This window comes from Bombina bombina, unplaced genomic scaffold (genome assembly GCF_027579735.1).
Source record: "Bombina bombina isolate aBomBom1 unplaced genomic scaffold, aBomBom1.pri scaffold_728, whole genome shotgun sequence".
Taxonomy (NCBI): Eukaryota; Metazoa; Chordata; class Amphibia; order Anura; family Bombinatoridae; genus Bombina; species Bombina bombina.
In genome coordinates this window covers 39216-58837 of record NW_026513119.1, presented here as the reverse complement: position 1 = coordinate 58837, position 19622 = coordinate 39216, and the positions used below count along the sequence as shown (strand labels likewise).

The 19622-nt window shown below is 35.5% G+C and overlaps 1 protein-coding gene across 1 annotated transcript in view; it reads left to right on the top strand.

Moving 5' to 3' along the window:
* HTRA2 (HtrA serine peptidase 2) overlaps positions 1–19622 on the top strand; it is a 146723-nt gene that overhangs the window by 102912 nt on the left and 24189 nt on the right. Inside the window, exon 3 of the mRNA XM_053697231.1 lies at positions 13066–13098. Within this exon, the coding sequence (XP_053553206.1) occupies positions 13066–13098 (33 nt within the window). The remainder of the gene's footprint in view (positions 1–13065; positions 13099–19622) is intronic.

The window sequence follows — 19622 nt, the reverse complement described above, 5'->3', positions numbered from 1 at the left end:
TACTTTATAAATGACAGTCACAGTGATTACCTTATAAATGACAGTCACAGTGTTTACCTTTATAAATGACAATTACAGTTATTACCTTATAAATGACAGTCACAGTGGTTACCTTATAAATGACAGTCACAGTGATTACCTTATAAATGACAGTCACATTGGTTACCTTATAAATGACAGTCAGTGATTACCTTATAAATGACAGTCAGTGGTTACCTTATAAATGACAGTCACAGTGGTTACCTTATAAATGACAGTCACAAAGATTACCTTATAAATGACAGTCACAGTGGTTACCTTATAAATGACAGTCACAGTGATTACCTTATAAATGACAGTCACAGTGGTTACCTTATAAATGACAGTCACAGTGGTTACTTTATAAATGACAGTCACAGTGATTACCTTATAAATGACACTCACAGTGGTTACCTTATAAATGACACTCACAGTGGTTACCTTATAAATGACACTCACAGTGATTACCTTATAAATGGCAGTCACAGTGGTTACCTTATAAATGACAGTCACAGTGGTTACTTAATAAATGACAGTCACAGTTATTACCTTATAAATGACACAGTGGTTACCTTATAAATGACACTCACAGTGATTACCTTATAAATGGCAGTCACAGTGGTTACCTTATAAATGGCAGTCACAGTGGTTACCTTATAAATGACAGTCACAGTGGTTACTTAATAAATGACAGTCACAGTTATTACCTTATAAATGACACAGTGGTTACCTTATAAATGACACTCACAGTGATTACCTTATAAATGGCAGTCACAGTGGTTACCTTATAAATGACAGTCACAGTGATTACCTTATAAATGACACTCACAGTGGTTACCTTATAAATGACAGTCACAGTGATTACCTTATAAATGACACTCACAGTGGTTACCTTATAAATGACACTCACAGTGATTACCTTATAAATGGCAGTCACAGTGGTTACCTTATAAATGACACTCACAGTGATTACCTTATAAATGGCAGTCACAGTGGTTACCTTATAAATGACAGTCACAGTGGTTACTTAATAAATGACAGTCACAGTGATTACCTTATAAATGACAGTCACAGTGGTTACTTAATAAATGACAGTCACAGTGGTTACCTTATAAATGACACAGTGGTTACCTTATAAATGACACAGTGGTTACCTTATAAATGACAGCTACAGTTATTACCTTATAAATGACAGTTACAGTGATTACCTTATAAATGGCACAGTGGTCACCTTATAAATGACAGTCACAGTGGTTACCTTATAAATGACAATCACAGTGATACCTTATAAATGACAGTCACGGTGGTTACTTTATAAATGACAGTCACAATGATTACCTTATAAATGGCAGTCACAGTGGTTACCTTATAAATGACACAGTGGTTACCTTATAAATGACAGTCACAGGGGTTACTTTATAAATGACAGTCACAATGATTACCTTATAAATGGCAGTCACAGTGGTTACCTTATAAATGACACTCACAGTGGTTACCTTATAAATGACAGTCACAGTGGTTACTTTATAAATGACAGTCACAGTGATTACCTTATAAATGACAGTCACAGTGTTTACCTTATAAATGACAATTACAGTTATTACCTTATAAATGACAGTCACAGTGGTTACCTTATAAATGACAGTCACAGTGATTACCTTATAAATGACAGTCACAGTGGTTACCTTATAAATGACAATCACAGTGGTTACTTTATAAATGACAGTCACAGTGATTACCTTATAAATGACAGTCACAGTGTTTACCTTATAAATGACAATTACAGTTATTACCTTATAAATGACAGTCACAGTGGTTACCTTATAAATGACAGTCACAATGGTTACCTTATAAGTGACAGTCACAGTGATTACCTTATAAATGACAGTCACATTGGTTACCTTATAAATGACAGTCAGTGATTACCTTATAAATGACAGTCAGTGGTTACCTTATAAATGACAGTCACAATGGTTACCTTATAAGTGACAGTCACAGTGATTACCTTATAAATGACAGTCACATTGGTTACCTTATAAATGACAGTCAGTGATTACCTTATAAATGACAGTCAGTGATTACCTTATAAATGACACAGTGGTTACCTTATAAATGACAGTCACATTGGTTACCTTATAAATGACAGTCAGTGATTACCTTATAAATGACAGTCACAGGGGTTACCTTATAAATGACAGTCACAGTGGTTACCTTATAAATGACAGTCACAGTGATTACCTTATAAATGACAGTCACAGTGGTTACCTTATAAATGACACTCACAGTGATTACCTTATAAATGGCAGTCACAGTGGTTACCTTATAAATGACAGTCACAGTGGTTACTTAATAAATGACAGTCACAGTTATTACCTTATAAATGACACAGTGGTTACCTTATAAATGACACTCACAGTGATTACCTTATAAATGGCAGTCACAGTGGTTACCTTATAAATGACAGTCACAGTGGTTACCTAATAAGTGACAGTCACAGTGATTACTTTATAAATGACAGTCACAGTGGTTACCTTATAAATGACAGTCACAGTGATTACCTTATAAATGGCACTCACAGTGATTACCTTATAAATGGCAGTCACAGTGGTTACCTTATAAATGGCAGTCACAGTGGTTACCTTATAAGTGACAGTTACAGTTATTACCTTTTAAATGGCAGTCACAGTGGTTACCTTATAAGTGACAGTTACAGTGATTACCTTATAAATGGCAGTCACAGTGGTTACCTTATAAATGACAGTTACAGTTATTACCTTATAAATGACAGTTACAGTTATTACCTTATAAATGACACAGTGGTTACCTTATAAATGACAGTTACAGTTATTACCATATAAATGACACTCACAGTGATTACCTTATAAATGGCAGTCACAGTGGTTACCTTATAAATGACAGTTACAGTTATTACCTTATAAATGACAGTTACAGTTATTACCTTATAAATTACAGTTACAGTTATTACCTTATAAATGACACAGTGGTTACCTTATAAATGACAGTCACAGTGATTACTTTATAAATGACACAGTGGTTACCTTATAAATGACAGTTACAGTTATTACCTTATAAATGACACAGTGGTTACCTTATAAATGACACAGTGGTTACCTTATAAATGACAGTTACAGTTATTACCTTATAAATGACACAGTGGTTACCTTATAAATGACACAGTGGTTACCTTATAAATGACACAGTGGTTACCTTATAAATGACAGTTACAGTTATTACCTTATAAATGACACAGTGGTTACCTTATAAATGACACAGTGGTTACCTTATAAATGACAGTAATATATGCAGGACCAAACAATGGGTTAAGTTCTGGGAACTCCCCCGAGGAGGATAATGCCCAGGTGTTAGTCTGTTAATGTGCTAATTAGCTCTTCTATTGGTAAGGCCTGTATGTGCATGTATATTTAAAGGCTCAGTATAGCTTAGATTATATGCCTGATGAAACAGCGTTCTGAAGCGCTGAGAAACGCGTTGCATTTTATAAGGAGGGTAGCTAGCATTCCCTACCTTTTTGGTCTTTTTGTTTTTATATTTTTTTTAAATTTTAATACATTTTTTGTATATAATTTATTCAAACATTGGGACTTTACTTGCCTTACTCGCCTGCCTACTATCTACTACTCCCTAAGGGAGCCCTTGGTTGCATAAACTGCAGCATTAACTTAGCACTTTATAGTATTCATCACCTCTGAGATTCAAGTGTATCTGGGGTCCTGTGTTCCTGTCATCGTTAGGTCCAGTGAGCTGGAATATCCAGTTTGCTTCTGATAGCACTGTCTGAGTGCTCTTCATAAATGTGAGTACCCTGACTAGGGATATATACATTGACCCTATCTGGTTATATTACTGGTACACACAGGCGCCCTGTCTGTTTTCTTTCTCCAGACCCTGATTACATCTCATTCCTATATCCAGGCTAATCAGTGAGCTGGTTCGCTGTTAAATATCCAGTCTGTACCTAATAGCACTGTCTGAGTGCTCCTCACAAATGTGAGTACCCTGATTAGGGATCATAGATGGTGAACATATTATATCATTAGCGATACACACAGGCGCCTCTTTTGTTCTTTTCAAATTTACTTTATAAATGGCAGTCACAGTGATTACCTTATAAATGACAGTCACAGTGGTTACCTTATAAATGACAGTCACAGTGGTTACCTTATAAATGACAGTCACAGTGGTTACCGTATAATTGACAGTCACAGTGGTTACCGTATAAGTGACAGTCACAGTGGTTACCTTATAAGTGACAGTTACAGTGGTTACTTTATAAATGACAATCACAGGGGTTACCTTATAAATGACAGTCACAGTGGTTACCGTATAATTGACAGTCACAGTGGTTACCTTATAAGTGACAGTCACAGTGGTTACCGTATAATTGACAGTCACAGTGGTTACCGTGTAATTGACAGTCACAGTGATTACCTTATGAATGACAATCACAGTGGTTACCTTATAAGTGACAGTCACAGTGGTTACCTTATAAGTGACAGTTACAGTGGTTACTTTATAAATGACAATCACAGGGGTTACCTTATAAATGACAGTCACAGTGGTTACTTTATAAATAACAGTCACAGTGGTTACCGTATAAGTGACAATCACAGTGGTTACTTTATAAATGACACTCACAGTGATTACTTTATAAATGACAGTCACAGTGGTTACTTTATAAATAACAGTCACAGTGGTTACCGTATAAGTGACAGTCACAGTGATTACCTTATGAATGACAATCACAGTGGTTACCTTATAAGTGACAGTCACAGTGGTTACCTTATAAGTGACAGTTACAGTGGTTACTTTATAAATGACAATCACAGTGGTTACTTTATAAATAACAGTCACAGTGGTTACCGTATAAGTGACAATCACAGTGGTTACCTTATAAATGACAGTCACAATGGTTACTTTATAAATGACAGTCACAATGGTTACTTTATAAATGACACTCACAGTGATTACTTTATAAATGACAGTCACAGTGGTTACTTTATAAATAACAGTCACAGTGGTTACCGTATAAGTGACAGTCACAGTGATTACCTTATGAATGACAGTCACAGTGGTTACCTTATAAGTGACAGTTACAGTGATTAACTTATAAATTACGTTCACAGTGGTTACCTTATAAGTGATAGTCACAGCGGTTACCTTATAAATGACAGTCAGTGGTTACCTTATAAATGACAGTCACATCGATTACCGTATAAGTGACAGTCACAGTGATTACCTTATAAATGATAGTCACAGTGGTTACTTTGTAAGTGACAGTCACAGTGGTTAATTTATAAATGACAGTCACAGTGATTACCTTATAAATGACAGGCACAGTGATTACCTTATAAGTGACAATCACAGTGGTTACCTTATAAATGACAGTCACAGTGGTTACCTTGTAAGTGACAGTCACAGTGGTTAATTTATAAATGACAGTCACAGTGATTACCTTATAAATGACAGTCAGTGGTTACCTTATAAATGACAGTCACAGTGATTACCTTATAAGTGACAATCACAGTGGTTACTTTATAAATGACAGTCACAGTTATTACCTTATAAGTGACAGACACAGCGTTTACCTTATAAATGACAGTCACAGTGGTTACTTTATAAATGACAGTCACAGTGGTTACCTTATAAATGACACTCACAGTGATTACTTTATAAATGAAAGTGACAGTGATTACCTTATAAGTGACAGACACAGCGTTTACCTTATAAATGAAAGTCACAGTGATTACCTTATAAGTGACAGACACAGCGTTTACCTTATAAATGACAGTCACAGTGATTACCTTATAAGTGACAGTCACAGGGGTTACTTTATAAGTGACAGTCACAGGGGTTACTTTATAAGTGACAGTCACAGGGGTTACCTTATAAATGACAGTCACAGTGGTTACTTTATAAATGACAGTCACAGTGATTACCTTATAAATGACAGTCACAGTGATTACCTTATGCACATGCACATACATACACACACACACACACACACACATTTGTATACATACACACATGCACATACACACACACACACACTTGTATACATACACACATGCACATACATACACACACACACACTTGTATACATACACACATGCACATACACACACACACAAACTTGTATACATACACACACACACTTGTATACATACACACATGCACATACATACACACATGCACATACATACACACACACACACTTGTATACATACACACGAGCATGCACATACATACACACATGCACATACACACACACACTTGCATACATACACACATGCACATACATACACACACACACACTTGTATACATACACACATGCACATACACACACACACTTGTATACATACACACATGCACATACACACACACACTTGCATACATACACACATGCACATACACACACACACACTTGTATACATACACACATGCACATACACACACACACACTTGTATACATACACACATGCACATACATACACACACACTTGTATACATACACACATGCACATACACACATACACACACACTTGCATACATACACACATGCACATACACACACACACTTGTATACATACACACATGCACATACACACATACACACACACTTGCATACATACACACATGCACATACACACACACACACACACTTGTATACATACACACATGCACATACATACACACACACTTGTATACATACACACATGCATATACATACACACACTTGTATACATACACACGTGCACATACATACACACACTTGTATACATACACACAAGCACACACACACTTGTATACATACACATGTACATACACACACACTTGTATACATACACACATGCACATACACACACACTTGTATACATACACACATGCACATATACGCGCACACACACACACACTTGTATACATACACACATGCACATATACGCGCACACACACACACTTGTATACATACACACATGCACATATACGCGCACACACACACACACACTTGTATACATACACACATGCACATACATACATACACAGACACACGTATACATACACACACACACACTTGTATACATACATACATGCACATACATACACAAACACACTTGTATACATACACACATGCACATATACGCGCACACACACACACTTGTATACATACACACATGCACATATACGCGCACACACACACACTTGTATACATACACACATGCACACACACACATACTTGTATACATACACACATGCACACACACACACATGCATATACATACACACATGCACACACACACATACTTGTATACATACACACATGCACACACACACACTTGTATACATACACACATGCACATACACACACAAACACACTTGTATACATACACACATGCACATACATACACACACACACACACTTGTATACATACACGCGCACACACACACACTTTTATACATACACACATGCACATCCATACACACACACACACACTTGTATACATACACACATGCACAAACACACACACATGTATACATACACACATGCACATCCATACACACACACACTTGTATACATACACACATGCACATACACACATGCACATCCATACACACACACACACTTGTATACATACACACATGCGCACACACACACACTTGTATACATACACACATGCACATACACTCACACACACACACACACACACACACACACTTTTATACATACACACATGCACATACACACACAAACACACTTTTATACATACACACATGCACATCCATACACACACACACACACTTGTATACATACACACATGCACAAACACACACACATGTATACATACACACATGCACATCCATACACACACACACTTGTATACATACACACATGCACATACACACATGCACATCCATACACACACACACACTTGTATACATACACACATGCGCACACACACACACTTGTATACATACACACATGCACATACACTCACACACACACACACACACACACTTTTATACATACACACATGCACATACATACACACACACTTGAATACATACACACATGCACATACATATACATACACACATGCACATACACACACATGCACATATACACATGCACATACACACACATGCACATATACACATGCACATACACACACACACACACACTCACACTTGTATACATACACACATGCACATACATGCGCACACACACACACACACTTGTATACATACACATATGCACATATACACACGCACATACACGCGCGCGCACACACACACACTTGTATACATACACACATGCACATACACACACACACACACTTGTATACATACACACATGCACATACATACACACATGCACATACATACACACACACACACACTTGTATACATACACACATGCACATACATACACACATGCACATACATACACACACACACACACTTGTATACATACACACATGCACAAACACACACACTTGTATACATACACACATGCACATCCATACACACACACTTGTATACATACACACATGCACATCCATACACACACACACACTTGTATACATACACACATGCACATACACACACACACACTTTTATACATACACACATGCACATCCATACACACACACTTGTATACATACACACATGCACATCCATACACACACACACACACACACACACACACTTGTATACATACACACATGCACATACACACACACACACTTGTATACATACACACATGCGCACACACACACTTGTATACATACACACATGCACATACATACACACACACACTTGTATACATACACACATGCACATACATACACACACACACACACACTTGTATACATACACACATGCACAAACACACACACTTGTATACATACACACATGCACATCCATACACACACACACACACTTGTATACATACACACATGCACATACACACACACACACTTGTATACATACACACATACATGCGCACACACACACACTTGTATACATACACACATGCACATACACGCACACACACACACACACTTGTATACATACACACACACACTTGTATACATACACACATGCACATACACGCACACACACACACACACTTGTATACATACACACACACACTTGTATACATACACACATGCACATACACACATACACACACACTTGCATACATACACACATGCACATACACGCACACACACACACACACTTGTATACATACACACATGCACATACACGCACACACACACACTTTTATACATGCACATACATACACACACACACTCTCTTGTATACATACACACATGCACATACACACACATGCACATATACACATGCACATACACACACACACACACACTCACACTTGTATACATACACACATGCACATACACACATGCACATACATGCGCACACACACACACTTGTATACATACACACATGCACATATACACACGCACATACACGCGCGCTCACACACACACAAACACTTGTATACATACACACATGCACATACACACACACACACACACTTGTATACATACACACATGCACATACATACACACATGCACATACATACACACACACACACACTTGTATACATGCACAAACACACACACTTGTATACATACACACATGCACATCCATACACACACACACTTGTATACATACACACATGCACATCCATACACACACACACACTTGTATACATACACACATGCACATACATACACACACACACTTGTATACATACACACATGCACATACATACACACACACACTTGTATACATACACACATGCACATACACACACACACACTTGTATACATACACACATGCGCACACACACACTTGTATACATACACACATGCACATACACGCACACACACACACACACTTTTATACATACACACATGCACATACATACACACATGCACATATATACATACACACACACACACACACACACACATTTGTATACATACACACATGCACATACACACACTTGTATACATACACACATGCACATACACACACTTGTATACATACACACATGCACATACACACACTTGTATACATACACACATGCACATACACACACACACACTTGTATACATACACACATGCGCACACACACACTTGTATACATACACACATGCACATACATACACACATGCACATATACACACACACACTTGTATACATACACACATGCGCACACACACACTTGTATACATACACACATGCACATACATACACACATGCACATACACACACTTGTATACATACACACATGCACATACACACACTTGTATACATACACACATGCACATACACACACTTGTATACATACACACATGCACATACACACACACACACTTGTATACATACACACATGCGCACACACACACTTGTATACATACACATATGCACATACATACACACATGCACATATACACATGCACATACACACACACACTCACACTTGTATACATACACACATGCACATACATGCGCACACACACACACACACTTGTATACATACACACATGCACATATACACACGCACATACACACGCGCGCGCGCGCGCACACACACACACTTGTATACATACACACATGCACATACACACACACACACTTGTATACATACACACATGCACATACATACACACACACTTGTATACATACACACATGCACATTCACACATTCATACACACACCCACTTGTATACATACACACATGCACATACATTCACACGTGCACATACATACACACACACACACTTGTATACATACACACATGCACATTCATACACACACCCACTTGTATACATACACACATGCATATACATACACACACACACTTGTATACATACACACGAGCACACACACACTTGTATATATACACACATGCACATACACACACACTTGTATACATACACACGTGCACATACATACACACATACACACACACTTGTATACATACACACATGCACATACACACACACTTGTATACATACACACATGCACATACACACACACTTGTATACATACATACATGCACATAAATACACACACACTTGTATACATACACATGAGCACACACACACTTGTATACATACACACACACATACATACATACACACACACTTGTATACATACACACGTGCACATACATACATGCACATACACACACACACACACACACTTGTATACATACACACATGCACATACACACACACACACTTGTATACATACACACATGCACATACATACACACATACACACACACTTGTATACATACACACACACACACTTGTATACATACACACACACACACTTGTATACATACACACACACTTGTATACATACACACACACACACACTTGTATACATACACACACACACACTTGTATACATACACACATGCACATACACACACACACACTTGTATACATACACACATGCACATACATACACACATACACACACACACTTGTATACATACACACATGCACATACACACACACACACAAACTTGTATACATACACACATGCACATACATACACACACACAAACTTGTATACATACACACATGCACATACACACACACACACACTTGTATACATACACACGAGCACACACACACTTGTATACATACACACATGCACATACACACACACACTTGTATACATACACACATGCACATACATACACACACACACTTGCATACATACACACATGCACATACACACACACACTTGTATACATACACACACACACACTTGTATACATACACACATGCACATACACACACACACTTGTATACATACACACATGCACATACACACACACACTTGTATACATACACACATGCACATACACACACACACTTGTATACATACACACATGCACATACATACACACACACACTTGTATACATACACACATGCACATACATACACACACACACACACACTTGTATACATACACACATGCACATACACACATACACACACACACTTGTATACATACACACATGCACATATAAACATGCACATACACACACTTGTATACATACACACATGCACATACACACATGCACATACACACACACACTTGTATACATACACACATGCACATACACACATGCACATACACACACACACTTGTATACATACACACATGCACATACACACATGCACATACACACACACACTTGTATACATACACACATGCACATACACACACACACACAAACTTGTATACATACACACATGCACATACATACACACACACACTTGTATACATACACACATGCACACACACACACACACACTTGTATACATACACACATGCACATACATACACACACACATACACACACACACACTTGTATACATACACACATGCACACACACACACACTTGTATACATACACACATGCACACACACACACACACTTGTATACATACACACATGCACATACATACACACACACACTTGTATACATACACACATGCACATACATACACACACACATACACACACACACACACTTGTATACATACACACATGCACATACATACACACGTGCACATTGTCCTGCTGTAGACATCTGTAGTAAGTGGCAATAAATGACCTATTATTTTTGTGCAGGTCCCGGGCAGAAAAAGACACTGATCCAATCAGCATAATCGCTTGAGTAGCGTTCCTGATTGGATCAGTGTTAGTTTCTGCTCACGACCTGCAGTGCTCTGCATATATTGAGCTGGACTTCAACTATGTTTAACCTCTTAACAGGGTTATGCGCTAATGAGTTAGAGTTCTAACCAATTAGACTGTCATTTAGACTATTATCGCCCTTTAATATACAGAGAATTGTGCACATATTAGTGTGTGAGAAGCGAATGTGTCTGTGCCGGAAATATTAGTTATATTACAGCAGAACGACTGATATCTTCTCTCTTTCAGTTCGGGAACTCGGGAGGTCCTCTTGTCAACCTGGTAAGTCACCCTTCTACTATATAGTCACCCTTATACTATATATAGTCACCCTGTGTCAGTATGTTATGTTATACTATATATAGTCACCCTCTGTCAGTAAGTTATACTATATATAGTCACCCTCTGTCAGTAAGTTATGTTATACTATATATAGTCACCCTCTGTCAGTAAGTTATGTTATACTATATATAGTCACCCTGTGTCAGTATGTTATGTTATACTATATATAGTCACCCTCTGTCAGTAAGTTATACTATATATAGTCACCCTCTGTCAGTAAGTTATGTTATACTATATATAGTCACCCTCTGTCAGTAAGTTATGTTATATATAGTCACCTTCTGTCAGTAAGTTATACTATATATAGTCACCCTCTGTCAGTAAGTTATGTTATACTATATATAGTCACCCTCTGTCAGTAAGTTATACTATATATAGTCACCCTCTGTCAGTAAGTTATGTTATACTATATATAGTCACCCTCTGTCAGTAAGTTATACTATATATATTCACCCTCTGTCAGTAAGTTATGTTATACTATATATAGTCACCCTATGTCAGTAAGTTATGTTATACTATATATAGTCACCCTTTGTCAGTAAGTTATGTTATACTATATATAGTCAACCTCTGTCAGTAAGTTATGTTATACTATATATATAGTCACCCTGTGTCAGTATGTTATGTTATACTATATATAGTCACCTTCTGTCAGTAAGTTATACTATATATAGTCACCCTCTGTCAGTAAGTTATGGTATACTATATATAGTTACCCTCTGTCAGTAAGTTATACTATATATAGTCACCCTCTGTCAGTAAGTTATACTATATATAGTCACCATCTGTCAGTAAGTTATACTATATATAGTCACCATCTGTCAGTAAGTTATACTATATATATATATAGTCACCCTCTGTCAGTAAGTTATACTATATATAGTCACCCTCTGTCAGTAAGTTATACTATATATAGTCACCCTCTGTTAGTAAGTTATACTATATATAGCCACCCTCTGTCAGTAAGTTATACTATATATATATATATATATATATATATATATATATATATATATATATATATAGTCACCCTCTGTCAGTAAGTTATGTTATACTATATATAGTCACCCTCTGTCAGTAAGTTATGTTATACTATATATAGTCACCATCTGTCAGTAAGTTATGTTATACTATATATATAGTCACCCTCTGTCAGTAAGTTATGTTATACTATATATAGTCACCCTCTGTCAGTAAGTTATACTATATATAGTCACCCTCTGTCAGTAAGTTATGTTATACTATATATAGTCACCCTGTGTCAGTAAGTTATGTTATACTATATATAGTCGCCCTCTGTCAGTAAGTTATGTTATACTATATATAGTCACCCTCTGTCAGTAAGTTATACTATATATAGTCACCCTCTGTCAGTAAGTTATGTTATACTATATATAGTCACCCTGTGTCAGTAAGTTATGTTATACTATATATAGTCGCCCTCTGTCAGTAAGTTATGTTATACTATATATAGTCACCCTCTGTCAGTAAGTTATGTTATACTATATATAGTCACCATCTGTCAGTAAGTTATGTTATACTATATATAGTCACCCTCTGTCAGTAAGTTATGTTATACTATATATAGTCACCTTCTGTCAGTAAGTTATGTTATACTATATATAGTCACCCTGTGTCAATAAGTTATACTATATATAGTCACCCTCTGTTAGCAAGTTATACTATATATAGTCACACTCTGTCAGCAAGTTATACTATATATATCTGTCAGTAAGTTATGTTATACTATATATAGTCACCTTCTGTCAGTAAGTTATGTTATACTATATATAGTCACCCTCTGTCAGTAAGTTATGTTATACTATATATAGTCACCTTCTGTCAGTAAGTTATACTATATATAGTCACCCTCTGTCAGTAAGTTATGTTATACTATATATAGTCACCCTCTGTCAGTAAGTTATGTTATACTATATATAGTCACCCTCTGTCAGTAAGTTATGTTATACTATATATATTCGCCCTCTGTCAGTAAGTTATGTTATACTATATATAGTCACCCTCTGTCAGTAAGTTATACTATATATAGTCACCCTCTGTCAGTAAGTTATACTATATATAGTCACCCTCTGTCAGTAAGTTATGTTATACTATATATAGTCACCCTCTATCAGTAAGTTATGTTATACTATATATAGTCACCCTATCAGTAAGTTATGTTATACTATATATAGTCACCCTCTGTCAGTAAGTTATGTTATACTATATATAGTCACCTTCTGTCAGTAAGTTATACTATATATAGTCACCCTCTGTCAGTAAGTTATGTTATACTATATATATTCACCCCCTGTAAGTAAGTTATGTTATACTATATATAGTCACCCTCTGTCAGTAAGTTATACTATATATAGTCACCATCTTTCAGTAAGTTATGTTATACTATATATAGTCACCCTGTCAGTAAGTTATGTTATACTATATATAGTCACCCTCTGTCAGTAAGTTATACTATATATAGTCACCCTCTGTCAGTAAGTTATGTTATACTATATATATTCACCCCCTGTCAGTAAGTTATGTTATACTATATATAGTCACCCTCTGTCAGTAAGTTATGTTATACTATATATAGTCACCCTGTCAGTAAGTTATGTTATACTATATATAGTCACCCTCTGTCAGTAAGTTATGTTATACTATATATAGTCACCCTCTGTCAGTAAGTTATATTATACTATATATAGTCGCCCTCTGTCAGTAAGTTATGTTATACTATATATAGTCACCCTATGTCAGTAAGTTATGTTATACTATATATAGTCACCCCCTGTCAGTAAGTTATGTTATACTATATATAGTCACCCTCTGTCAGTATGTTATGTTATGCTATATATAGTCACCTTCTGTCAGTAAGTTATGTTATACTATATATAGTCACCCTCTGTCAGTAAGTTATGTTATACTATATATAGTCAAGCTGTGTCAGTAAGTTATACTATATATAGTCACCCTCTGTCAGTAAGTTATACTATATATAGTCAACCTCTGTCAGTAAGTTATACTATATATAGTCACCTTCTGTCAGTAAGTTATGTTATACTATATATAGTCACCCTCTGTAAGTAAGTTATGTTATACTATATATATATAGTCACCCTCTGTTAGTAAGTTATACTATATATAGTCACCCGCTGTCAATAAGTTATGTTATACTATATATAGTTACCCACTGTCAGTAAGTTATGTTATACTATATATAGTCACCCTCTGTCAGTAAGTTATGTTATACTATATATAGTCACCCTCTGTCAGTAAGTTATGTTATACTATATATAGTCACCCTCATATATAGTCACCCTCTGTCAGTAAGTTATGTTATACTATATATAGTCACCCTCTGTTAGTAAGTTATACTATATATAGTCATCCTCTGTCAGTAAGTTATACTATATATAGTCACCCTCTGTCAGTAAGTTATACTATATATAGTCACCCTCTGTCAGTAAGTTATGTTATACTATATATAGTCACCTTCTGTCAGTAAGTTATGTTATACTATATATAGTCACCCTCTGTCAGTAAGTTATGTTATACTATATATATATATATAGTCACCCTCTGTCAGTAAGTTATACTATATATAGTCACCCTCTGTCAGTAAGTTATACTATATATAGTCACCCTCTGTCAGTAAGTTATACTATATATAGTCACCCTCTGTCAGTAAGTTATGTTATACTATATATAGTCACCCTCTGTCAGTAAGTTATGTTATACTATATATAGTCACCTTCTGTCAGTAAGTTATACTATATATAGTCACCCTCTGTCAGTAAGTTATGTTATACTATATATAGTCACCCTCTGTCAGTAAGTTATGTTATACTATATATAGTCACCCTCTGTCAGTAAGTTATGTTATACTATATATAGTCACCCTCTGTCAGTAAGTTATGTTATACTATATATAGTCACCCTCTGTCAGTAAGTTATACTATATATAGTCACCCTCTGTCAGTAAGTTATGTTATACTATATATAGTCACCCTCTGTCAGTAAGTTATGTTATACTATATATAGTCACCCTTCTGTCAGTAAGTTATACTATATATAGTCACCCTCTGTCAGTAAGTTATGTTATACTATATATAGTCACCCTGTCAGTAAGTTATGTTATACTATATATAGTCACCCTCTGTCAGTAAGTTATGTTATACTATATATAGTCAACCTCTGTCAGTAAGTTATGTTATACTATATATATAGTCACCCTGTGTCAGTATGTTATGTTATACTATATATAGTCACCTTCTGTCAGTAAGTTATACTATATATAGTCACCCTCTGTCAGTAAGTTATGGTATACTATATATAGTTACCCTCTGTCAGTAAGTTATACTATATATAGTCACCCTCTGTCAGTAAGTTATACTATATATAGTCACCATCTGTCAGTAAGTTATACTATATATAGTCACCATCTGTCAGTAAGTTATACTATATATATATATATATAGTCACCCTCTGTCAGTAAGTTATACTATATATAGTCACCCTCTGTCAGTAAGTTATACTATATATAGTCACCCTCTGTTAGTAAGTTATACTATATATAGTCACCCTCTGTCAGTAAGTTATACTATATATATATATATATATATATATATATATATAGTCACCCTCTGTCAGTAAGTTATGTTATACTATATATAGTCACCCTCTGTCAGTAAGTTATGTTATACTATATATAGTCACCATCTGTCAGTAAGTTATGTTATACTATATATAGTCACCATCTGTCAGTAAGTTATGTTATACTATATATATAGTCACCCTCTGTCAGTAAGTTATGTTATACTATATATAGTCACCCTCTGTCAGTAAGTTATACTATATATAGTCACCCTCTGTCAGTAAGTTATACTATATATAGTCACCCTCTGTCAGTAAGTTATGTTATACTATATATAGTCACCCTGTGTCAATAAGTTATACTATATATAGTCACCCTCTGTTAGCAAGTTATACTATATATAGTCACACTCTGTCAGCAAGTTATACTATATATATCTGTCAGTAAGTTATGTTATACTATATATAGTCACCTTCTGTCAGTAAGTTATGTTATACTATATATAGTCACCCTCTGTCAGTAAGTTATGTTATACTATATATAGTCACCCTCTGTCAGTAAGTTATGTTATACTATATATAGTCCACCCTCTGTCAGTAAGTTATGTTATACTATATATAGTCACCCTCTGTCAGTAAGTTATGTTATACTATATATAGTCACCCTCTGTCAGTAAGTTATACTATATATAGTCACCCTCTGTCAGTAAGTTATACTATATATAGTCACCCTCTGTCAGTAAGTTATGTTATACTATATATAGTCACCCTCTATCAGTAAGTTATGTTATACTATATATAGTCACCCTATCAGTAAGTTATGTTATACTATATATAGTCACCCTCTGTCAGTAAGTTATGTTATACTATATATAGTCACCTTCTGTCAGTAAGTTATACTATATATATAGTCACCCTCTGTCAGTAAGTTATGTTATACTATATATATTCACCCCCTGTAAGTAAGTTATGTTATACTATATATAGTCACCCTCTGTCAGTAAGTTATGTTATACTATATATAGTCACCATCTGTCAGTAAGTTATGTTATACTATATATAGTCACCCTGTCAGTAAGTTATGTTATACTATATATAGTCACCCTCTGTCAGTAAGTTATACTATATATAGTCACCCTCTGTCAGTAAGTTATGTTATACTATATATATTCACCCCCTGTCAGTAAGTTATGTTATACTATATATAGTCATCCTCTGTCAGTAAGTTATGTTATACTATATATAGTAACCCTCTGTCAGTAAGTTATGTTATACTATATATATAGTCACCCTCTGTCAATAAGTTATACTATATATAGTCACCCTGTCAGTAAGTTATGTTATACTATATATAGTCACCCTGTGTCAGTAAGTTATGTTATACTATATATAGTCACCCTCTGTCAGTAAGTTATGTTATACTATATATAGTCACCCTGTGTCAGTAAGTTATGTTATACTATATATAGTCACCCTCTGTCAGTAAGTTATGTTATACTATATATAGTCACCCTCTGTCAGTAAGTTATATTATACTATATATAGTCGCCCTCTGTCAGTAAGTTATGTTATACTATATATAGTCACCCTATGTCAGTAAGTTATGTTATACTATATATAGTCACCCCCTGTCAGTAAGTTATGTTATACTATATATAGTCACCCTCTGTCAGTATGTTATGTTATGCTATATATAGTCACCCTCTGTCAGTAAGTTATGTTATACTATATATAGTCACCCTCTGTCAGTAAGTTATACTATATATAGTCACCCTCTGTCAGTAAGTTATACTATATATAGTCACCCTCTGTCAGTAAGTTATACTATATATAGTCACCCTCTGTCAGTAAGTTATGTTATACTATAA